Source organism: Callithrix jacchus, chromosome 1, assembly GCF_049354715.1.
Source record: "Callithrix jacchus isolate 240 chromosome 1, calJac240_pri, whole genome shotgun sequence".
NCBI classification, from domain to species: Eukaryota; Metazoa; Chordata; class Mammalia; order Primates; family Cebidae; genus Callithrix; species Callithrix jacchus.
The window spans coordinates 187,438,127-187,463,559 of NC_133502.1; the positions used below are offsets into that span (position 1 = coordinate 187,438,127).

At 56.4% G+C, this 25,433-nt stretch overlaps 1 protein-coding gene and 2 long non-coding RNA genes across 12 annotated transcripts in view; 1 reads left to right on the top strand and 2 right to left on the bottom strand.

Moving 5' to 3' along the window:
- Positions 1–25,433, top strand: part of SHISAL1 (shisa like 1) — a 170,234-nt gene that overhangs the window by 51,406 nt on the left and 93,395 nt on the right. Inside the window, exon 1 of one of the 4 annotated variants that reach the window (XM_035265252.3) lies at positions 16,014–22,972. The exons of 1 other annotated variant lie outside the window; for it this stretch is intronic. Coding sequence is in view for 1 of the 3 variants with exons in the window: in XM_078333352.1 (XP_078189478.1) it covers positions 23,530–24,195 (666 nt within the window). In the remaining 2 variants the exon portion in view is untranslated. Of the gene's footprint in view, positions 1–16,013; positions 22,973–23,245; positions 24,196–24,339; positions 24,624–25,433 lie in introns of those variants that run through there. 2 more of the 4 variants (XM_078333352.1, XM_078333362.1) reach the window with 2 other exon arrangements.
- LOC118145757 (uncharacterized) lies at positions 15–15,939 on the bottom strand. 7 transcript variants are annotated; one of them, XR_013520746.1, is made up of 5 exons: positions 15,652–15,939; positions 14,281–15,394; positions 12,596–13,794; positions 9,312–12,490; positions 15–8,428 (listed from the first exon to the last, which is right to left on the bottom strand). It is a non-coding gene; the product is annotated as an uncharacterized LOC118145757 (long non-coding RNA). The 7 variants fall into 7 exon arrangements; XR_013520743.1 differs by having other exon boundaries at positions 9,312–11,253; positions 12,390–13,794; XR_013520721.1 differs by having other exon boundaries at positions 15–1,416; positions 2,358–8,428; positions 9,312–13,794.
- Positions 18,009–24,705, bottom strand: LOC144577279 (uncharacterized). Its single transcript, XR_013520748.1, has 3 exons — positions 24,516–24,705; positions 21,700–21,822; positions 18,009–18,441 (listed from the first exon to the last, which is right to left on the bottom strand). It is a non-coding gene; the product is annotated as an uncharacterized LOC144577279 (long non-coding RNA).

Consider the following 25,433-nt stretch of genomic DNA (forward strand, 5'->3'; position numbering starts at 1 on the left):
ATTCTGAGGGACAGGGTTTAGGACATCAGCATATGAAGTGTGGGGGCACAATTCAGCCCCTAATACTAAGTCCAGGGCAGTACCCAGGGGCTTGCAAGTGAGCTGGGCCAACCACAGAATCAGTGGGGCCAGTCAAGCCCTGCTGGGTGCTGGTGATGGGGCCACCGTGGGCAGCAATGCAAGCGGGGAGACCAGAAGCTTCTCAGGGAAGCGTAACCTCAGCCCCACATTGGATCAGATGGCTCCACCTCCAGCTATCCTCAAATCAGAAACCTAGGATGTCCTTGTCCCTCTGCCTCCCATGGCCCCCAGATTCGAGGCCTCTTCCCTATCTTGTAAAGAACAGAATCCTTTCACTCCATGCACACAAGCAAGCGCATGTGTAATCTAGCAGATGGCAATGAATGCCTCAGGGAAGGAGCTGAGAAGGGGCTTGGGAAGCATTGGAAGGTGAGGGGCGCCTGGAGAGTGACCCGTCCGCAGAGGCATGGAGGAAGGCAAGGAAGCCACGGGCATCTTGGGGACAGTACAATTTTCTGGGAGTGAGAGCAGCCAGTGCAAAGGCCCCGAGGTGGGTGTGTGTTTGACATGGGCCCAGAGCAGCAAGGAGGCCAGCATCCCTCGAGGGAGGAAGAGGCGGGTGGGGAACTCAGGAAAGGAGTTCAGAAGCAGGTGGGCCATCCCATGCACCCCCTGACCCAGAACTTGGTCTCAGGCCCAGCTTGTTCCCCTTCACTTCCACATCTGGTGCCAGCAGAAGCCTCCATGTCCAATCCCAGATCACACCCAGGCCCCCAGGCTGGTCCTCCCTGTGTAACGAGCCTGGATTCCAGGCCAGCAAGAACACACAGGCATGATCTGCATTATTGAAATCAGCCTGTGGCATGCTGTCCTAAAACCCACAGGGACAGGCCAAGCGCAGTGCCTCACGCCTGTAATCCCAGCACTTTGGGAGGCCCAAGCAGGTGGATCCTAGTTCAGTAGTCCAAGACTAGCCTGGCCAACATAGTGAAACCCTGTCTCTACTAAAAATACAAAAAAATTAGCCAGGTGTCATGGCAGGCGCCTGTAATCCCAGCTACTTGGGAGGCTGAGGCAGGAGAATCGCTTGAACTCGGGAGGTGGAGACTGCAGTGAGCCAAGTTTGCACCATTGCACTCCAGCCTCGGCCGCAGTGAGAGACTCCATCACAAAAACACAGAACAAAACACAAAACCACAACAGGGATAGCCGTGAAGAAAATCCCAGGAATAATGAAATAAAGACCATAGACCAATTCGTAAACACTGCAAAGGGGAATCAATATTTCTAAATGTTCGCCTGGCTTCAGCTGAATTGTCACAAAGCACTTCTTTCTTCCTTAGGCTGTAATGGGCCCGTGTAGACTTGTCACCGTGCTTGGCACAGGCTTGGTTTCTGTTGGATGAAACAAACATAGAGGCCACTTGCTTACTGGGGACAGAAGCTGGCTCCCCCAATTAGGGTCTGCCCAATGTTCCCACAGTATCCTGGGCAGCTGCTGCTCCCAAGGTGCTGTCCCAAGAGCCCATTCATTCATTCATTCATTCAGCAGATTCCTGCTGAGGTTCTAGAGGTGCCAGGCCCCGGCACGTAGCAGAGGGTAAGGAGATGCAGACCCAGCCCTCGTGTTGCTGAAACTACAGATCAAAGGGGCATCGGTGACAATGTGGTGGATAGTTAACTGCACAGATGTTTGGGAGGTAAGGAGCCGTGGTGGGAAGCATAACCCCAAAGACTAGGGAAGGGAGAATTGGGACAGGGAGAAAGTGGGGAGGGCGGGCAGAGATCTGGAACAGTGAGATGCCCAAGGCCGTACAGAAAAGTCGGCGCTTTAAGAAAGATATGACATGGCCAGGCACGGTGGCTGACACCTATAATCCCAGCACTATGGGAGGCTGAGGCAGGCAGATGAACTGAAGTCAGGAGTTTGAGACCAGCCTGGCCAACATAGTGAATCCCCGTCTTTGCTAAAAATACAGACCTTAGCCAAGTGAGGTGTTGTGTGCCTATAATCCCAGCTACTCAAGAGGCTGAGGCAGTGAATCGGTTGAACCCGGGAGGCAGAGGTTGCAGTGAGCCGAGATGGCGCCACTGCACTACAGCCTGACAACAGAGTGTGACTCCGTCTCAAAAAGAAAAAAAAAAGATGTGATGGAAACAAGCTCATTATCCTCCTGGGTATCTCAGGTGTATTCCGGAAAGAGTGTGGTGAGTGACTTTGCTCTGGTGAAGTGGGGGCTGCAGAGGGGTTGGCAGCGAGCAGGGTCGTGATCTCCCTGCCTTCAGAGGGGTCCCATGTGCTGCTTACTGAGAATAGACAGGGGGAGGGGCTTTACCCGCAGATCCTCCACACACGTCTTGGCTGAGTGCTTCTGCCATCACCAGATGATCTGAAAGCTTCCCCGGGGCTGGGAAGACCACGCTGGAATAAGGCTTGGAAAGGGTGGGTGTTCTCACCAGCTCTGCTGCTGACCTGCTGGGTGTCCTCTGCAAGTCACTCAGCCCCCCGAAGGCTTATAGGATCCCAGCCAGGCTGACGTGGGGTGGAAGCAGGAAAGTACATAGGCGCTTGCTGTAAAAACCCAGGTGCTACCTGAGGTCTAAGGAGCCTTGGGATGACCAGCTCGGCTCAGAGCAAATTCCCAGAAGGAGACATGTACACAGAGCACCCGCCACATGCCACCTGTCGGGAGGCACAGGAAGTGGGGGCGAGTGGGGCCACCTGGGTTCTCCAAAAAACCAGGAATCTACCCAAAAGCAGCAGGTCCCTTCCTTGGGGCTCCTGCCTCGAATCCTTCTCCTCCCCACCCCCGTCCCCTCAATAGCATCCTGGGGCTGGGAAGAGGCACTGCCAGGACACCCAGTCTAGAAACCTCCACGCTCAATTCATCCTGCTAGAGGCTGCTAGAACACAGGGGGATCCAGCTCCCTGACCTCAGAGCCAGAGGCAGGCAGGAAGGCCATGGGGCCCACACATCCCACCCCAGTGGACCCAGCTGCAAGCCCACTGGCGGGGCTGCATAACCCTGTGGTCCAGGCCAGGGGCCGGTGCTGCTCGGCCTTCAGAGACCAAGGAAACCAGAAGAGTCACAGGGCTGAGCTGTGTTTCCTCTTCTGCAAGAAAGGAGGGGGCAGGCCAGCTGCCCACCTAGGGGAAGCTGAGGAAGGGGGTGAAGACAGTGAGGGAGCTGTGTCAGTGCAGTGGAAGAGGCACCCAAAGCAGTTCTTGCCCCAGGCTCGAGCACCCAGGGCACCTGGGCCACATGCAGTGGCCAGTGAAGACCAAGCCCAGCAGAAGTCCCTTCCCCTCCACTTCAGTCTCTGCGGGCTGTGACGGATATGGGGACATTGTGATGGAGGGGCAGCCCTGGGCCTACTCTTGAAAACCCCAGGAGGAGGGGCACCAGTGACAGACATCCCTGACACCTCCCTCACCGCCACCCCCAGCCCGCCAGACCTGCCTCCTTCAGGAGCCCTGGGAATGATCCAGCTGGAAGTGAACTGGCTGCACTGTGAGTCCAGCCAGGCTGTCTGGGGCTTTTCTTGTTTGTAAAATGCACAAGACCTGCAGTTGTCTCTGGGAATCACAAACCTCCCTGAGACTCTGAAAGAACCTAGAGTCGTCTACGGCCCTACCACCCTGAACATGCCCGATCTCATCTGAAAGAAGCTAAAATCCTCTCTGCCAAAAGAGGCGTGCGCATGTGACTGTGTGGACACACTCAAACAAAGTGAGCCTCCCTGACCAGAGGGCCTCCGGGGCCCCTTCCGGCTGGGACTCAGTTTCCACTGAGGTTTGTCCTTACCCACTCAGAGACTGAGAAACACGGTGGGGGCGGGGTTGAGGGCCAAGTTGGGGGGTCAGCAACGCTTGTAGCCAAAATTCCCAGAATTGCCCACAAAATGCCATTTCAGTGGGTTCCTGTATGCAGGCAGCTGACTCACCATTAAATTCCCCAAGTCCCTATCAGCTGCAGGCTCTCAATGGCCCTCAAACAATTCTTCAAATTCTTCCCCTGTGATGCAGGCAAAGCCACTCTCCCACCACCGCCCTGCCATCGGTTTCGACATCCGGTTCCCCCATCAGGCAGGGACTGCTTCCACCTGCCATATTCATTGCCTATTTAATATCAGTGAGATGACAGAGGCTGGGGTGACCACACCATGGCTGAGACAGGGTTAAGCTGATCACATACATGATGGCCCTCCCCGCCCCAAGACTGAGTCACTGTTTCAGGGGGAGATTCCGGGGTCTATGTTTCTGCATTTGTGGGAACTGGCTGTTTTGTTTTGAGATGGAGTCTCGCTCTTGTCACCCAGGCTGGAGTGCAGTGGTGCAATCTCGGCTCACTGTAACCTCTGCCTCTTAGGTTCAAGTGATTCTCCTGCCTCAGCCTCCCGAGTAGCTGGGATTACAGGTACCTACCACCATGCCTGGCTTATTTTTGTATTTTTAGTAGAGACGGGGTTTCATCATGTTGGTCAGGCTGGCCTCGAACTCCTGACCTCAGGTGACCCGCCTGCCTCTGCCTCCCAAAGTGCTGGGATTATAGGTGTGAGTCACTGTGCCTGGCCTGTGGAAACTGTTTTAAACATTGGCTGAGAAGAAGAAACACTGAAAAGTGGCAGGGAGACAGGAAACAGCATTTCCTGACCACACAAGGCATCTATCAAAAACTCAGCTAGGAAACCATACTCAGAGAGGTCTGGTAACTTGCCTCAGGTCACACAGCAAGTGAGAGCAGAGGGGCAGGCAAACCCAGGCCTGCTGGGCCAGTTTCTCCCTGTCACATGGCCCTGGGCCACCTCTCAGGCACAGCAGAAACCCACCCAGGAAGGCTGACAAGTTTGGAAAGTCGGGGAATCTCTCGTGCAAGGCTGAGACCTTTGACGCCCCTGGGGGAGTGGACTGGGGGAACTGGGCCATGCATGTGAACACCAGGCTGATGAAATTTACCTTCATTCATACTTTCGAGTGTTGGGGAGGGGTATCTGTGAACTTGGGGGTGTCCCCACCCCCAGTGACTCCTGGACAAAGGCTGCCTATTTCTCAGAAGCAACCCCATCACCTGGGAGGAACTGGCAGGGGTGGTCTCAGGATCTGGCAGCCCCCTGCGTAAATGGAGCAGGGGCTCACATCCCCTGGGCCACAGGCGAATCAGCTGAACCATAGTCCCCCAAGCCTCTAACACGAATCCCACCCAAGCTGCCTGCCCATGGCATCCTCTGATCAGATGGGAAGATGCAGCCACTGGGCAGCCCTTCTCAAAGCACATCCCTGGCCCCAGCTGCTGCCCTCCCACCCCGAGCCCCTGATTCTCTTCTCCAAGGTCTCCACACGTCGAAGACTCATTGTCAGGGTCTCTTGGCAGGACTCCCCCAGCCCTGAGCCTCATGTCTGAATCACGGACTCCTGTAGGCACTTCGGCCAGGTCACCTCTGGAAATGACAGCCCAGCCCAGCCCTTCTCCTGAGTCTCCGCTGAGCCTGCAGCCCCTGGCTCCAGTCAACCCCGAGCCTCTCTCACTGGTCCCAGCAGGCAATGGTGAAGCTGGCAGCAGTCTCCTCTCCTTTGGAGACTAAAGGTGGGACGGCACCCACTCTCTTCCTGAAAGAGTGTCCCCACAGTCCTCCCTCTCTGCTCTCTGATGTGGGTGAGGAGTCAGGATTGGGAAAGGGGCCTCTGTTCATTTGCCTTTCTGGGGACCATGACTCGTGATACCTCTCTGATGCTGGTGTCCTGACACCTTGGTCAGACCATCCATGGTAGGAGCTGCTGGGCAGCTGGCTGGGCTTCTGGGCAGAGCCGGGCTGACTGTACTCAGGTGGGGGCCTGGGAGCAGGATGGCGCCTAGACAGCCACAGGGGTGCTGACAGTATGGTAGGAGATGGAAGTGGAGGAACTCACGTGGTAGAACCACAGAGCCTGGTTCGAGCCAAGGAGAAACATCTGAGCAGACGGTGACGGTGGAGATCTGGGCATGGGGTGTAGCGTTCTAGCTCAGACCTGCATGCAGCCTGTAGGCCTGGGCAGTTGGTGACATGAGTTTGATGCTCAGGAGAGAGACTGGGGGCTTGACAGCCCACAGATGAACAAGAGAAGAGGAAGGGTCAGGGTTACAAATGTAAACTAGAAAAACATCTCCCAGACTCTCCCTGCCTCCGCCTCTCCCAGTGGGCAGCCGGGAGCAGCTCCTGGAATACAGCCTCCACCTGCTATGCCCTTGTCAAGTGGAAGAACCCTTTCTCCGGGTCACCATGGGAGGGTTTGGAGCCAAGACCTGAATGCAGAAACTGGCCCTCATTATACTGACTGTGCTTAAATCCCCCTGAGGCTGCTGGGTTTCAGGAGGACGTTCTAGAATGGGGCTCTGGTGAATGGAGCCTGAGGGAGCCCGTAGGTTGGCTGCCTGGAAATGGCCACCCTGACCACTGGAAACCTGCTCCGACATTCGCACGGTAGGGGCACCAGACCGCAGACATCTGGACAGCTGATGTCTGAGTGTTCCCTTCCAGCTGGTCCATGGGAGGGGAAAGCAGTCACTGTGATTTGCGGACTCTGCACAGCCATGGGCAGAGGAGCGATGGCCGGAGAGCCCCCAAGGGAAGGCATTCGGTCCAGGGTAGCAGCCCCGCCCAGGGCTGCAGAGCTCAGAATCCAACAGGCCTGCCCAGAGCACCAGGGGCCACCTGTGCCGGAGGCCAGCAGCACCCCGCAATTCAGCTGCATAACTGGCCTGTGCTGGCTGGCGAGTGTGACAGTGACCCCTCACAGACGCCACACAGTAGTATTTGCAGCTAGGCTTAGAGTCCCATTCTGTGGCTGGGAGTTGACTGTGGGAAGGTCACCGGACTTCTCTTAGCCTCAGACTCCTCCTCTATGACACGGGGTTATCAAAGAACACCCCAAGGATTTTGGCGCGTTCCTCGCATGACAGGAGCTCTGGGCAGCACATGAATTGGTTGGATTTGTTCTCATCCTCTCCAGCCCCCTGGGGATGAGCCCTCAGTCCAGATTGAGTCCACCTGTCCATGTTCATCCACCTGCTGGTGTTGGCCTCGTGTCCTTCCTCCCACTCCAGGTCTGGTGGCCGGGACGTGGCCTGCATGGGGATGTCATTGTTGAATTTTCCCTTCTCCCCTCCCCCACCTACCGGGGCGATGGGAGCACAGGAGGGTCCGTGGCAGGAACCTGGCAGGGTCAGATCTGATTTTCACCCAAAGTCTACAGGGAGTGTTTCTGCTGGTGAGGATCTAGAGAAACAACAGCGTCATGAAATCTCAGGGAAAACACTGGAAAGCAGAGGACCAGATTATATTTGATTGCCCCTGGGAATGGGGAGCTCCCCACCTGAACCGACAGCCAATTTAGACTGTTTCTCCCAGCTCTGAGAATTGGGGCCCTTCTAAGCCACACCAAAGGTCTCCCTGCTGGCCCCAGCCTTGGACCCTCAGAGATGCAGAGAACTTGGTCATTTTCTCTCCTCTCCAGCTTGGCTCTGCTGAGGTCATCTGTACAATCAGCACAGCAGCCCATCCCATGGAAAGCATAACAGCAACACCAAGCGCCTACTGTGTGCTTCAGAAGCTCTCACTATGTGCCATTGACATGCATATCTCACCCCACGGCACCATGCCCCAAGGATGGGCCATCGTCCCCATTTTAGACAGGGGGAAGCAGTCTAGGAGGCAAATGACTTGACCTGAGGTCACAGGCTGCGAGTGGCTGATGGCATCTGTCCTCAGGTGCCAACCTCATATGGAAATAGGGGGTGTCGAGGGGGAAGCATGCACTCGGCAAAGCTCGAAATGTAGACAGGGGTCTGGGGCATGGGCCACCATCCTTAAATCCCCTGGCTGGGGTCAGGATTAGACTGGGGACCAGGAGGCAGCCTACATCCTGAATCAAGGGCCCTGACACTTTCCTCTCTGGGAAACCGGGACACAAGGACGAGCCACTTGCTCAAAGTCACTTGCCAGTGAATGGCAGAGCCTTCCCTGTTCACAGGCCTTCCCCTACTCCAGGTGAGACACAAGGACAGCAGCCCAGAATGCTGGCTCAGCACATTTGGAGATGGAAACTCTCCCCGCCTCTGGTTCCCCTGCACTCCCCAACAGCTGGCAAGCCTCAGCCACATTCCCACAGATGCCAGCAGCAGCTGGCCGCACTGCAGGAGGCAGGCTCCCTTCACTATTCCTAGCTCCTCGGGGCCCAGGCTCCAGGAGAAGCAAGGTCATCCTCCTGTCCCTGAGAGAGAAGTGGCTTAGACTCAGATATGCAGATGGAAGACCTGGGCGGCCAGTCTGCCCTGCTCCAAAAGGTGAGGACCCCTTGAGGTTCAGGGAGCAGGCCGGCAAGCAGTCAGCAGGAACTCAGCACCCGGCGTCCTTTGGCTGGTCCTGTTTGCTGTCATTACAATAACAATAATGGCTGTAATAATTTACTGACATTATTGTCATTTGGAAGACCTACCACCCACCATTCACCCAGTAACCCCTCCAGCCATGCATCCCTCGGCCATCCATCTCTCACTCGCCACCTTACCCATCCATCCATCAACCCAGCCCTTCCTTCAGTTCTCCACATAGTCCTCCATCTACCCAACCACCCACTTGTATATTCATCCTTCCAAAACATGTTCACTCACCATCCACCCACCCGTCATTTACCCACCCATCATTCACCCACCCATCATCTACTCACCCATCATCCGGCCATCTAACATCTACTCACCCATTTACCAGCCCACCCATTCACTTATCCAATCCGCCACCCACCCACCCATCCACGCATTATCTACCCATCTATCCATCCCACCCATCCACTCACCCACCCACTCACCCATTCATCCACCAGTTACCTACACATCCATCTATCTCTCCCTCCACCCACCTACCCATCCATCCACCCATCCATCCATCAGGCAGATACATAATGCCACTAGGCACATTCCTGATGCCACCATTTGGTCACCGCTCGTCTATGTCACCTGGGGCCTAGGCTGAGTGTGGGGGGCGTCTGAGCACTGGTGTCCCCCCGGCACGCAGGACACTGCCCTGCACGGTTGAAGGGCCTCCATAAATATCTGTTGAATGAAATGATTCATCCAGGAAGAAGCCCCAGTCTTATCTTTGAGAAATTGGCTGCCTGGTGGGGAAGGCAGGCACTTTCCTAATAGCAATCACAGCCAGGCATTCGCCTTGTGCTCTCTACCTGTCAGCCGCGTCCTCAGCACTTTTCATACCTCATTGAGTCCTCACAAACCGGGTGAGATGAGAACAAGTCTCACCTTCATTTTACAGATGAGGAGGCTGGGCCGGGGAAGCCACGGTTTGCACACGGCATCGGCTCCAGACCTCAGGCTGGAAACCTCCATGTGGACTCTGGGATGGTGGCTGTGACGGGGGCTGCAGAGCAGATGAGGTTTCCCTTCGCCGGAGGTGAATGGGCCGAGGTGGGGGCTGCCATTTGGGAAGAGGCACCTCATAGTAATAACCTGGGAGCTTGAAAGAAGCTGTCAGTGGGGGAAGGGTCTCAGGTGTGTCTGCGGCCACTGGTCATGTGACACACGGCAAAGCAGCGCTGGCTGGCTGTGGGGGTCAGGGGTCACCGAAGAGCTTGGGTAAGGAGGTGGCATGATTAAGAGCAGTTTGACCAGATCTCCCATGGGCAAGGGACAGGGCAGGGGGTGGGGACACCTAAGGAAGCCTGTGGGACAAAATCCAGCAGGAATCAACAGGATCTGGAATGGTTGGTGTCAGACGGCTAGAACCCTAAGGGGCAGTAGGATGAGGGACCCAGGCGGAGATGATCTTCAAAGGGGACACTAGCTTCCTGGTGTGTGTGTCCAATGGATGGAAATGCCCTCCCTGAGGTGGGAACAGATAGAACATATTCAGCTCTTATGCCAGCCTCTCACCTGCCCCTCAGGACCTCTTGTCATCCTGCTCCCTGCACACCTCCCCTCCCAGCCTGCCCAGCTCCCCATGTTTCATCAAGCATCTGCCCCATCACAAAACGCACATCCAGCCATCCACCTGACTGTCCGCCCTTCCACAGCACAGACACCCAAGCTGCCCCCTCCCAATCCACCATGCATTCTCCCATGGAGGAGTTATAAGCATTAAATGGGCTAATTAAAAATGTAAAATGCTTGAAACCATGCCTAGTGCCTCAGTAAATATTAGCTAGAGTTAAATTATTACTGCCATTATTGTTATTGTCATTTGGAAGACCCCCCACCCATCATTTACCCAGTAATCCCTCCAGCCATGCATCCCCCGGCCATCCAGCTTTCACTCACCATCTTACCCATCTATCCATTATCCCAGCCCTTCCTTCAGTTCTCTACATAGTCCTCCCTCTACCCAACACCCACTTGTGTATTCATCCTTCCAAAACTTGTTCACTCACCATCCACCCACCCGTCATTCACCCACCCGTCATCTACTCACCCATCCACCAGCCCACCATTTACTTATCCAACCTTCTATCCACCTGCTCATCTACCCATTTATCCATCCCACCCATTCACTCATTCAACTACTCACCCATCCAACCACCAATTACCTACCCATCCTTCCATCCATCCCTCCATCCTTCCATCCATCCATTCATCCACCCATCCACTCACCCATCCACGCATCTATCCATTCACCTATTCCCTACCCATCTATCCATCCATCCTCCTCCCATCTACCAACTGTTCACTCCCACCATATCCATCTACCCACCCACACATACCCATCTACTGGATGCAAAGTCCTCTGCTCATCCCCCAGGATACAAAAACATGGAAACTTGCATCTGATGCCGGGATTCTCAACGTTATTGGGAAAGTCAGGCCAACACCAAGCAATCACCTGTTAAAACAGGGGCCTCTACTCTTAAGGCCAGAGGGAGACAGAAAAGGGAGAGGCCAATCTGAGCAGACTAATCAGGGGAGGCTTCTTGAAGGAGGGAGAGCTTTCTGAAGTTGTGATTTCCCGGGGCCATCCCCAGCCTCAGTTCACTCCACAAGCTTGCAGAAACCAGGTCCCAGGGCGGCTGCGCTCCACTCATTGCTCCTCTTCGGCCTCTGCCATCTCCACAAAACTTATCTCATTGTATTTTCCAAGGACACGCCGAGCTGTTGAGGCAGCGAGCTCATGTGTGGCTTCGTGACAATAACAAACCAGAGCTCCATGCTGAAGGCCTCCAGCCCACCTGTTGGGCCAGGGGAGGGAGGGGAACTGGAAACGGTGTGGGAGGCAGGAAGAGACGATCCTAATTACACAGTGGAATTAATCACAACACCTTCACCGAAAGGACTTCACACATCATTATCTGCTGTGGGAAGGGCAGCCTCGTTTTTGGTGTGGGGAGAATTAATTAAAGTTGGGGACATGTTCAGAGGGTTGGGGATGAAAGGTGCAAAGCAAGTGCCAAATCTGCTTATTAATGAGACATTAATGCCAAGTAGCAGATGCAGCCGGCCAGACCGTTGCAGGTGCCCCGGGGGAGTGCAAGGGCACCAGCCGCTTCCTGCCTCCTGGGCAGGTTCTCCAAGCCCAGCCCTATTGGAACCATGTGTGCTGCAGCTTCAGGCACTGAGACCCGCTTCGGGCTGCACACTGTGGTGGGTCACGCTGGGGACACTGAGCCAAGGCAGACCCAAACCTGACCCTCTGGGTGCCCCTGGCAGTGACAGAGGCTCAGACAGACAGTGTCACTCCAGTGGGACCAGGACTGTGATGGGCAGGAAACAGAGGAAGCAGGGACCCCGACTGCGACTTGGGGAGGCTTCCAGGAAGAGGAGGCAAATGTTCCTGGTCCTCCAAGATAAAAAGGAGTGAGAGAGAAGCCCAGGAAAAGAAAGCAGAGAGTATAGCGACACCTTCAGAAAAGATGAGAGGCTGTGCAAGTCTAGGGTGGCCTTTGGCAGGAGACAGGGCAAGATGGCAGGAATCCAGATTCTATCCTGAAAGTAGTAAATACGGAGCCACAGAAGGGTCTGAGCAGGAGAATAAATGCTGTTGGATGTGGATTTCACACAAATCCTTTGGCTCCGTGTGAAGGATGGCTCAGCGGGCCGGAGAATGGAGCAGAGAGATTACTGGCTACTGCATGAGTCCAGGCAGCAAACAGTGAGACTTAGACCAGATGGCACCAGTGGGTATGAGAGCAGGATACTAGGAGGAGTTGCTGAGAGCCTAGAGCTACAAGGTGGAGAGGCCAGGGTTCTGGGGTCCCATCTTTGCAAGCGAGGCCCCCAGATATTCCCATGGTGCCATGGGGCAGAAGGCAGCCCATCCTTCCTCTTGGCCTGGGCTCCAGTATCCAGCGTCACATTCTGGGGGAACTAGAGCAGGATGTGAGCAAAGCCAACCTGTTCCCATAGGCTGGTCCCACGTGCAGCCTGAATCCAAGGTGAAGAGACTGAGGCAGAGGCAGCTTCTGGACGCCAAGATGAAACCTTGCTTTCTCCAGCTGAGAAAGCAACATCGGCGTCAATGATTCTGAACTTGGAAATCTAACCCAGCACAGGCAACGTCTCCCACCTACCAGCTGTGTAACCCTCGCGGGGTACTTAACCTCTCTGCTCCTTCCTATCCTCAGCTGGAACAGTGCAAAGATATACTGCCCTGCTCACAGTGGGCTGGCGGCGTTCATGAGGAAATGTTTGTAGACTCAGGCCTGGCAGGGTGTTTAGGAATCCAAGCTCTGGAAACTGGAGTTTCCTTTCCTTTTTCCTCTTCCAAAGGAACCCGGGCTTGGCAAGTCCTGATTTGCCTGGGAGCCCTGGAACAGAGTCTGTGGAGTGTCCCAGGCCTGTGACCACGGGAACACTTCCCTTGGCTTCCTCACCCCAGTCTCACCCGAACGAGCCCTTGGGCACCTCTGTGGCGGTTCTGGTTCATCTCGGATGTGACCAGGCTGAGACTGGCAGGTGGCCACACAGGCTTGGACCACCTGGCCAGGCCATGGGCTCCACCCTGCCGCTCAGCCTGGGCCAGCTTCCCCACAGCTGGGAGCCTCACAAGAACAGAATTCAGACAGATGCCAGAAGCTGCCGCCAAAGGTTCTTCTTTCCCTGGGCTTCATGGAAACATGAGATTTTGCAATAACAAAGGTTGCTCCGTGAGGCCAAGCCAAACAGTTTACAAGACTGGGAGAGGCTGTTCAGCGAAATCAAAGAGGCCTGGAATCCCAGCCTGGGCCCTGGGGGCTTGAGCTGTTGAACCCCAGATAACCTGCTTCCCGGTGCCTGGGTGAAACCAGCCAGAAGCCGGTGCTGCACTGAGCCTCCCAGAGCCTCCCACTGTGAGCTGGAGGGGCCCAAGCAGCAGTGCGCATGGAGCAGGTGGGGAAACTGAGGCCTAGAGAGGCAGACCCAGGATAAGTTCCCACTCCATAGTTCTCTACTCTGTTCTTTGTTGCACTGAGGTCAAGAGTGGAGGCTTAGGGTGGGCTAGGGAGGGACAGATCCAAGTTCAAATCTCAGCTGTGCCATTCCCAGCTGTGTGCCCCTGGGCTAGGGTAGTCACCTAACCTCTCTGGGCCTGTTTTGTTTTTTTTTAAATCTGTTAATAGGGAATGCATAGAAGTGACTCCTAAGATGATTGTGAAGATTCGGGGAAACCATCGAGTGACACTGTGAGGCATGGAGCGCCCGGCAAGTGGGGTCCCTCACTCAGCTTCAGTTAAACAGAGTGTGTTGCCAACAATACTCTGCCCAGCGCAGGAGGAGAGGGGAGAAAAGGCGCACTTCCTGTCTTCAGGGAGCTGGCGACCTGGTCAGAGAATAAAAGGTAGATCTTACTGTCAGAGGGGCCACGTGCCTCGTGCAGGGCATACAGCTATGAAATCGAGGCTCCTGTTCTGGCCTGGGCTGCCTTGCTCCACCTCTGGGATTTAAAATGACTGGTCTACAGAGCAGAGCCCTTGCCCTAGTGAAAAGTGCAAGGCAAGTGTCAAGTATGCTTATTAATTGCACCGAGATCCCCTCTGGGCTGGACCCTGTGGTTCGTCACTCTGGGGACACTGAGCCAAGGCAGACCCAAACCTGACCCTCTGGGTGCTCCTGGCAGTGACAGAGGCACTCATGAGCTGTGTGACCTTGGGCTGATGACATAAGCTCTCTGAGAAGAGGGTAGTGCCTGCCCCTATGCCCTGCATGCATGCAAGGTGTGAGCAGGTGTGGAGGGCGCTCGGTGAACTTCAGGGGCTCCTGCATACACCAAAGTTCCTGCCTGCCGTCGTTATTATTATTGCATTACCTGGGACCTGCTGCAGGGTGGGTGTGGTGGGTGCTGTGTGCAAGTGAGGCTCATCGCTGGGTGCTTGGCTCCAACTGCCAATTGGCACCCTATAAACTCTCGCTGTCCCGGGCTGGGTTTCAGATGCCTGGGGTAGGATGGGGCAGGCTGTGACAGCCGCCAGCTGCGAAGATGCCAAGCCCGGGTTAGACACACAGCGCCAGGAAATGAGTGGATTCTGCCAAGTGCCCAGATGAACATGATGCCACAGAGGCGGGGCTGAGCATCTGAGCTATGGGGGGGGGAACCTCTCACCTCCTCCCCCTGGCCCGAACGTTTGCCTCCTGCAAGCCAGCTCTGGGCTGAAGACAGCCGTCACTGTCCCTGATTTACAGAGGAGGACACAGGGCGGCAGGAGGAAGCCAGTCCACCTGGTCTAGGTCCCCAGCTGCTGTACGGGGTGCCAGGAAGCAAGCCCAGGGCACAGCCACAAAGCTAGAGCCAGGGCTCTCATTCACCGGCTCCTCCCGCTGTCCAAGAGCCACTGTTCCAGTCTCCCCTCTATCCTCAGCTCCTTGCCTGGGAAACTGTGATATTGACAGGACTGATAAATAGCACCTACCCCACCTTATTACGTAATGCTAATCGTGCACTGATAACAGAGCCCGGTGCTCCCCGAGCCGGGCTTATTATCAGTGATCATCAACAGGTGAGGAAACCAAGGCCAGGAACACCTTGAGTCCCTGGGTTCTCTTGTGTCTCAGCTTTGGGAAGTGAAGTTGGTGCTCCTAGATCCCCCAGCCCTCCTGGCTCCCCGTCACCTCCTTGCGTCAGACGTCCTCCCAGTGCGCCTGGGCTCCTCAGTGGTCCCTGAGCCCGAGGACTCTGGGAGCAGACATGTCTGCAGAGCAGCCTCTGGAGTGCAGGCATTTCTGTGGGAGCCTGGTCCCTTGTGAGACTCAGCTGCCCCTGGCACAGAGCAGGGCCCCCGCAGGCAACCTTCTCCAAGCTGATGAGGACAGTGTCTTTTTTTTCCACGTTGAATGCCAAACCACTGAGAGCTCAGAGACTTCACCCTGAAGGCTAACCATGGAGGGTCTGAAAGCAGAGGGGTGGCGAGGCCAGGGGCCGTCCCCTGGGGGAACAGTGGGGGATTGGCTGTAAGGCTCTGCACCCCATTAAAAAGGCATTAGCATGAGTGGTTGCTGAGTACAGCAGGGGCAGGCGGGGGGGGGGGTTTCTATAACAAACTGCCACAACCTTGTCCTCTTCACACACCACCCATCTGCTCTCTGACAGTCCTGAGGCTGGAAGTCTGCGTGGGGTCAGTGGGCTCTCCGCTTAGGGGCTCACGAGGCTGACACCAAGGTATCAGCCATGCCAGGCCCTCACCTGCAGGCTCCTGTGCTCATTTGGGGGTGTTGGCAGAATCCAGCTCCTTACAGCTGTAGGACTGAGGTCCTCTGTCCTTGCTGGGTGTTCGCTGGGGGCTCTTAGCTCCTCACAGCCCTGCCCTGAGACCCCTGCACCCCAGCACCCACTGCCTCGTGGCTGCACGTCTCACACTGGGGTCTCTTGGGTCCTGGCTGCTCTCACCAGTCAGAGAAAATGCTCTGCTTTTAAAGGACTCATGTGACCAGGTCAGATGAGCCAGATCACCTCCTTCTCTTAAGGTCCACTGATCAGTCACCTTTGTGACATCTGCAAAGTTCTGTTCACAGCATAGTATAGTCACAGGGGAACACTGGGGAGGCGGGTCGCAGGGTGGCTTAGAGCTGAGCCTGCTGCACACACTTTGTGTAAAGACAGAAGCCCCCTCTCGCCTCCTCCCAGGCCTGGAAGAGAAACTTCTGTTTATATTCGTGACCAAGAGGGAGGAGGGCAGGCCAGAGAGGAGGAGCTGGAGACCCTGGAATCACCAGGAGTAAGATGATGGGTTTGGCTTAGGCGAACGCCAGTGCTGGCATCTGTGCAGTGCATCTGGCCTGGGAGCTTCCTGGACCCCGGCACCCAGCCCACCACACCTTCCAAATCTGCAGGACAACAGTCAGGCATGGCAGCGGTGCCTGCCCAGCTACTGTGTGCCCAGCCCCAAGCATTCAAGGCTCACAGTACAGCAGCAGCCAAGATTCACACTCAGCTCTGAACCCACAGCCAGTGCTCTAACTGGTGGGCAGCGCTGCCTCCCTGTGACCCGTCCCTATAGCCACAGGGAGGCAATGGCTTTGCTGTGACATGAGGCTTCTGTGGTCAGCTGGGAGAGCAGGGAGCAGGGACAGGCAGCCAGCCAGCCCCACCCACTGGCAAAGGCACAAGGGTGGCAGTGATCAAGCCAGCCTCACACCTCAGAGAAGGACAGGGCTGGGACAGGCAGAGGTCTTGCTGCTGGCTGGCTCCTCCTTCCCTCCCAGGGTCCTGGGCCAAATCTCCCCACCTCAAGACCTCCACCACCTCTCAGGTAAACAGGTGGAGTGAACGCAATGCCCTCCAGGGCCCACCAAAGCGCTTCCTCCTGCCTGGAATAAGGAAACAGAAGCTCAAAGAGGTAGCAACTTGCCTGCCTGCCATCCATCCTATCCAAGGACCAGAGCAGCCACCAGTCCAGAGCACAGCCCGGCTGGGCCACATCCTCGCTGGAGGACTTTGAGGGGGTAGGGTACATCTAAATATCTGAGCCCTCGATTTTGAATTCAGGAAACGGGGTGGGGGATTGGGACCCCTTGGAGAAGGGAGGTGCTGGGGATGGTCCCCAACGAAGCGAGGGAGTATGTTGAGACTAGGGACCAGCTGGTCACGGTCACACCTCGCCGGAGCCCCCTCCCCCTGCCTGCCCCAGGGTCTCAGCCTCCAAGCACCACCCTCTGAAGAAGGAAAGAGGGTGGGATGCCTCGTGTCCCCGACTCCTGATTAAATGGCTGCAATTTTGATGTGGCAGGTGATCTACTCGGGAAGCCTGGCTTTAAATTTAGCTCCCTCCCCAGCCAGCCCTTTGAAAAGGCTGCTCTCTCCACTGAGGGAGGGAGCATGAGTCATCGCAGGCTGCCCGCCCCGAGAGCAGTCGCGTTTGCGGGGGAGCAGGCCTCCCGAAGGCAGAGAAGTAGTAAATAGGGATGGAGGATGGAGCCATGGCAGATGTGGGGTGTCGGGCTTGGCCTGGCACGCAGTAGGTGCCCAGAAATGGGGCAGAGGATGCTTCCCAGCGCGGTCTGCGTAGTCACCTGCACACGCCTCCTCCGGTCCAGCCAGGAGTAGAGACGCCACACGTATCTGTTGACTGGTCCGTGGATGATAGTTTACATGCTGTGTCTCACTGGACTCACAAAGCAGCCCCCAACTTGCGCCCTCACCTGCCTCAGCAGATGCCCAGAAGTTGGAAGGCTGAAGAGGGCTCCCTGCCCCCAAAGACACCTGCATCCTAATCCCTGGAACCTGCCAGTGTTACCTTACACGGCAAGCAGGGGAAAAAAGGACGTTGCAGATGGGTTGAGTGGAGGATTTTGAGATGGGGGATTATCCGGGATGATATGTGCAGGCCCTAATGCAATCACAGGCATCCCTGTAAGAGGGAGGCAGAGGGAGCGTCCGACCGGATGCCGTGGGAAGAGGAGCGCAGGGAGATTTGAAGATGCTGCCCTCCAACGCCAAGTGATGCTGCCGCAAGCTGAGGGCGCCCACAGCCACCAGAGGCTGGAAGGGGCCAGGAGAGTCCTTCCCGGGAGCCTGGAAGGAGTGCGGCCCCACCCACTCCAGGATTTTGGGCCAGGGATGCCCATTTTATTTCAGACTCTGGAACTGTAAAGTGGGTGGTCATCTGGTTGGGGCAGCACAGAACATGAGTGCACAGACAAGTGAATGACATTGGCCATGGCCACACAGCAGGTCATTCCCATTTTGCAGATGAGGAAACTGAGGCTCAGGAAGGCAAAGTAGTGTTGTCCAAGGTCAGGGAGCCCCTGCTGGAGAGAAAAGGTGAAGGTGCAGGCCCTGGGAGCACTGTGGAGGGCAGCCCCGCCCAGCACACGGTGGGGTTTTGGGGTTTTGAGGAGGCCACAAAGTGGCCACCCAGGGCAGCCACTGTGCCTTGTGGGTTTGGCGTGGCTGAAGCTCGGGGCACCTGGCTGCAGAGGAGGCTGGGCAGGTGAGCTGGGCCACAGGCACAGGAAGAGGGGATGGTGCTTCACCCTGTAGGAGATAGAGTGATGGAGCCTTAACATCTTGTCCTGCCACCGACCCGACCGTGAGCTTCTTTGGGGCAGGAACCTCTTCTGGTCTCTGGGTGTCCAGCACTGATCTGGGACAGGCATAGAGCCATGCCCAGTGGCAGGTGAACCAGGGGAGGGAAGGAAGGGGGACTAGGGGAGGGGCTCTACTAAATGATGACGCTTTCGACATGCCCTGAACACACCACACACACACATCACACACACACCACATACATACACACACACACAAACAGATACCACACATATACACACATACACACATACCACACACACACCCACACACACACCACATACACACCACACAGACACACACACCACATACACACACAAATACCACACATATACACACATACACACATACCACACATACACATACATGACAAACATACACACCACACAGACACCACATACACAGATACATACCACACATACACATACCACACAGACACACACACAGGCACAAACCCCACACATACACACACAGATACAAACACACACACACCACACACACAGATACAAACACACATACCACACACACACCACACATACACACAGACACACACCACACATACACACATGTACACACACCACACATATACCACATATACACATACAACACACGCCACACACCACACACACGCACACACTACACACAAACACCACACACACCATGCATACACACATACAGATACACACCACACATACACACAGATACACAGACACACACCATACACAGACACACATCTCACACACACACACATACACACACAAAGACATACTACCACACACACATATGGGGAACATGCACAGACATACCACATGGGGATTCTAAAAATGCACACCCAAAAAGGGAAGATACTGTCATTCCACCACCCCTGAATGCCAACAGCATTGCACACCCCACCATACACACATGCCACTCACTCACACCGTCCACTCACACACTCACATACACTCTCACACAGCCCCACCACTCACACACACATCCCTCACACCACTCACACTCACAACTCACACACACCATTCACATCCTCACACACGCAGACACCACACAACCCACACACCATTCACTCACACCCCCTACACACATTCACATACACCCCCACCATTCACACACACTGACCCCACACACCACACACACCATTCATTCACATCCTCCCCCACACACAGACACCACACACACCATTCACTCACACCTCACACACATATTCACATATACACTCACATCTCCCCTGCCACTCACACCCTTACACACTCATACACCCACTTATATACATACTCACACATCCCCTCACCACTTATACCCTGACATACACACCCCCACATAGCACATACATAGCACTCACACCCTCATACAGCCCCCCACACCAACCACACAGCAGTCAGACTTTCACACACACACACACACACACACAACCCCCCACCACTCACTCCACCACACACACCACTCACACCCTCACACAGCCACACACCACACACACCACTCACTCACACACACCCCATACACCCTGAAACACACACATTGACACTCACACACCACTCACATCTTCACACACAACACACCCCACTCACACACATACACATATAGACACATTCACAAACACACACACAACACATACCACACACCAACACACCACATACACATATACAACACACACATTCATACACACATGACACAACCAACACACTTATACACACATACACAAATATCACACACAACATATACAGCACACACACAACACAGTCTCAACAGTCCTGTGTACACTTACTCACATACACATCTTACACATATCACACACACCACTGCACTCTACACAACACACAGACACACCATAAACATACATCACACACCTCACACACAGTACCACAGACATACAACACACACAAGACAAACACACCCCTCACACTGACATTCACACACATACTACACACACATAGAATGCAACCCACACACATACCACTCATTCACATTCTCTCATACACACACATATACCATAAGCACACACCACACACTCTAAGCACACACCACACACTCAGTACACATACACAGAACACACACACTCACACATAGACCATAAACACACATAACCCAGTACACATACGCAGAACACACATACACATATACCATAAGCACATACCACACAGAGTACACATACGCAGAACACACATACTCACACATAGACCATAAACACACACCACACACTCAGTACACATGTGCAGAACACACATACTCACGCATAGACCATAAGCACACACCACACAGTACACATATGCAGAACACACTCACACATAGACCATAAACACATACCACACACTCAGTACACATACGCAGAACACACATACTCACGCATAGACCATAAGCACACACCACACAGTACACATACGCAGAACACACTCACACATAGACCATAAACACACACCACACACTCAGTACACATACGCAGAACACACACACTCACACATAGACCATAAACACACACCACACACTCAGTACACATACGCAGAACACACATACTCACACATAGACCATAAGCACACACCACACAGTACACATACGCAGAACACACACACTCACACATAGACCATAAACACACACCACACACTCAGTACACATACGCAGAACACACATACTCACACATAGACCATAAACACACACCACACACTCAGTACACATACGCAGAACACACATACTCACACATAGACCATAAGCACACACCACACAGTACACATACGCAGGACACACATACTCACACATAGACCGTAAACACACACCATACACTCAGTACACGTACGCAGAACACACACACTCACACATAGACCATAAACACACATCACACACTGAGTACACATACGCAGAACACACGTGCACACACCGAGTACCACATATAACTCACATACAGTACACACCAAATACATCACACCCACTACACAGGACACGCACAGACACCACACACAGCACAACCCACTCCAGCCACACAGGCAGCCTCCTGTGACCCCCTGTGCTTTCTGCCCTCACTTAGCCCACACCCCTCAAGTCTGAGTGTTCCTGGCGCTGAAAGCCACCTCGACCCTTAGAGCCAGGGCACAGATGACAGGCACCTCTCCAGTGTGACAGCCAAAATCAGACGAGACAACCCGGCGGGCACCTCCCCGCCCCGCCCCTGCCAGCACCCGAGACAACCCGGCAGGCACCTCCCCGCCCCACCCCTGCCAGTACCCGGTCCTTCCACTTGTTCCGTGGCCTCTCTGGACCTGTTTCCTCCGTCCCCCTGTTGGGATGTTTGCCAGGCATCAGGAGAAGTACTTCATGGGCCCAGTCCCAGTTAGTCCTCAAGACACCCTGTGCGGGAGGCAGTGCGACCTCTTTAGGGAAGAGAACTGACGTTCAGGGAGCCTCTGTGCCTGCCCAAGGCCACCTGGCCAATTAGGGACCAAGTGTCACATTGCTACAAATCCCATGAGCCTTCCCACTGTGCACCACCACCTGCCCCTGTGGCAGAGCAGGCGCTGCGCCCCTGAGCCCTCGCTGTGGCCCTGACCTCACCCCGCTGGGGTGTTCACGGGGCCCCTCTGCCCCTCCCATGGGCAGAGCCCATATCGGCTCTCATGGGGGAGATTCAGGGTCCCCCCTGGGCCTCAAACCAGGCCCATTGAGGACAGGAGGGCATGGACGCCTGTGAGACACATGGGGAAATCAAGGCACCTCAACAGTGCCCACGGCTTCCTGCAGTGGGCACCCTGGCATAATTTCCCCTTGTCAAAGCTGGGTGCCTCGGACACACAGCTGAGCCTCACTTTTATCTTCAAAAGGAGCCCAGGATGTGGCATTGGGAATGCCATCTGGACTCAGAGCCCCATCACCTCGGGGTCGCACAGAAGTTGTGCCTGGCACCTGCTGTTCTCTCTGGTTCCTCCTCAGTAACGGTAGGGTGCAGTGCCTGCCCTTGGTGCCTTCTCTTGATGTTCACCAAGGTATCTGTGAGGGGCTAATGCTGGGGAACTGGGCTTGGCTGTCAGGCAGGCCTGGGCTTGAGCCCCAATTCTGCCCCTACCTGGCTGTGTGGCTCAGAGCAGGTGTCCTAACCTCTCTGAGTCCCAGCGCCTCCCCTGTGACGTGGGGAGGAGGCTGCCCAGCAATGCCTGAGGACAAATAAAATATAAAGAATACATCAAGTATAAAGGCCTCAGCCCACTTTCGGGTGCGGTTCCATCAATGATTGGAAAATGGAATGAGAGCCACCATCTCAGGTGACTCAGGGGGAAGATCTTGGGGCCAGCCCTCCAGGGGCTTCCTTCTCCCTCCTAAAATGAGGAACTGATAGAAGATCTTCGTCTCCATTCCCTCTTGGGGCCCTCGAGGAGGCTGCAACCTTTTTCTCACAAGATTTCTTTACAACCAGAGGTCTCCCGGCCGGGGACAAAGGAAGGTGGGGAAACGGGGGCTCGCTGGCTTGAGGCTACAGACAGGCCAGCACAGCCTTGTCCCGCAGGTGAGGGCTGCAATGGGGGTCAGGCTGGAGCTGGGGGGCAGCCGGGTGGAGAGGGGAGCAGGAGCCAGGGAGGAGACCCCACGCAGTGGCCCAGGAGGGTCGGGAAGAGGGTCTTTCCTACAGGAAACTCGGGCAGAGGAGCTTGTCTCGTGTGATTGGTCCTTGGCCCAAGCTGCCCCTGCCCCTGATCCCTCTGCCCAGGGCCGGGCTGGCGGGAATAATTTGGCCCCCAAACAGAGCAGGTGTGTGTGCCATGGAAGGGGGTGGAAGGATGGAGACGGGGTGGGGAGAGGAGAGGAAAAGGGAGTGGGAAGGAAGGAGGGAAGGAGGCGGAATGAACAAAGGAGAGAGGAAGAACGGAGAGGAAGGAAGGAGGGAGGAAGGAAACGGGGCAGGGAAGCGGAAGAGGGAAGGGACAAGTAGAAGGAAGGAAAAGAACGAGGAAGGCGTGAAAGAACGAGGACGGAAAGGAAGTTAAAAGAAAGTGAGAAGCCACCGCGAACAGCAGGAGGGAGAGAAAGAGCCAGAGGGGGAGAAAAGAGACCGCGGAAGAAAGAATGAGAGGAGGACTCAGAGAGAGAGAGAGAGAGGGGAAGGGAGGAGTGAGAAAGGGAGAGAGGAGAGCGCAGGACGCGGCGGGCGCGGGCGAGGGGGAGCGCGGCGGGCAGGGCGGCAGGAGCTCGGCGAGCCCGGGCGAGGGGGCAGCAGAGGGCGCGGCGCGGAGCGAGCGCCAAAGAGTGAAGTGGGCAGCGGCGGCGGCGGCGGCGGCGAGCGCGGGGCCCGGCGAGCATGAGCGCGGCAGCGGCGGTGGCGGCGGTGGCGGGCGCGGCGCGGGGCTCGGGGCCGGCGGGCGGCCGGGCGGCGCGGGCCGCCGAGTAGCCGCGGGCGGCGGCGGGGCAGGCGGCCGGCCGCCGGACCCCGAGCCAGACGCGGAGCCAGAGCCCCAGCCCCAGCCCCGGCCACAGCCTGGGCCCCAGCCCCAGATCCGCGCCGCGTCCGGCGCGCCTAGGAGCGGGCGCCTTCCGATCCGGGAGCCTGGAGTCCCCGCGTTCCCGCAGCCCCGCAGCCCCCAGAACCCGGACAACTGTTGCGGCGGCGGCGGCGGCGGCGGCGGCGGCGGGGGCATCGCGGGGGCGTGGGCACCCCCCACACCCCAGCAGGCGGCTCCCGCGGGCGCCGGCACCCGGCTACGGAGCGAGGAGCGAGCGGGCGGCGGGCACGAGGTGAGCGGCGCCCCGGGCGGGCTGGGCGGGGGCCGCGCGGGGGAGGGGCGCGCCCGGGCCGGGGTCCGAGCGCGGTGGGGAAAGGGGCCGGGGCGGAGCTCGTGGCGGAGGAGGGTCTGGGGAGTGGGGGGCGGGGTCTGCGGTGCTGGGCTCCGGAGAAGGGGTGAAGGGTGGGCGCACGGGGAGAAGCGGGCAAGGGGCATGTGACGGGGGTCCGGGGTGGTTTAGAAAGGGGCCTGGGACGGCCGGGGCAGCGTCTGGGGGCAGGAGCCGTGCGGGACAGCGGGTGTGCCTGCCCTGGGGTCCGCGCCGGCGCTCACCAAGGTCGGAGTCGCTGAACCTTGGACAGAAAGGGGCCGGGTTCCCAAGAGCTATCCGGGGCGCACCGTTTCGGGACGCAGCGGCCGGGACCGGAATCCGCGTCCAAGGTGGGGACCGGCTTCCAAGAACCGAGTCCGGGAGCGCAGTGAGCCGGGAGCCCCGTGCTGCTGCACAGGGACCGAGGGCCACGCTGCGGACCCAGAGGGCCCGCGGGGGGGTCCCATTGGGCAGCGCAGGGTACGGGGAGAAGGACTCCCCCAAGTGCGTGCCCCTCGGTCCTGGCCCGCCGCGTGGCCCCCGCAGAACCGCTGTCGCCTCCCGGGCCGAATCAACGTTGATCCCGCGCTTGGGGCTGGGTGGCCGTGGCCTGGGAAGCTCATTAGTGCCCGCGGTTGCCGTGGCAACGAGACCCCAAGCGTCTCGAGGTTATATTTATTCTAATTATTATTATCATTATAAGTATTAGTATTTGTTACTCAGCCAGAAGAAAAACAGAAACGGGGAAAAGCCAGTGCGTCCTGGCGCCTGCAACTGTTACCTCTTTGGAAAGAGTCAAGAGGATGTGGGCGAACAAGGCCAGGTCTGTCTGCCCCAGGGTCCCCCCCTCCACCCCGGCTTCCTAGCTGCCCCAGCCTCACCCTTGGGGCCATCGGACAGAGAAGGGGAGTTATGTAATATGCGGGAGAGCACCTCTGGGCATGCCTCTGGGTGTCTCCCCTACCTCTCTGGGCCTCCTGAGCCTCTGTTCTAAGTGACTGCACCTGCCGAAGGAATCCCAGCTTAGGATGGGAAGATCAGGAAGTGCTCTGAACAGGGCATGGCTGGGGGTGGTCTCCAGACCCCTCTCCACTGCTGTGCGACCTTGACCAAGGCTCCTGACACCTCCTAGCCTGTCTCTTAATCTGGAAGATAGAATG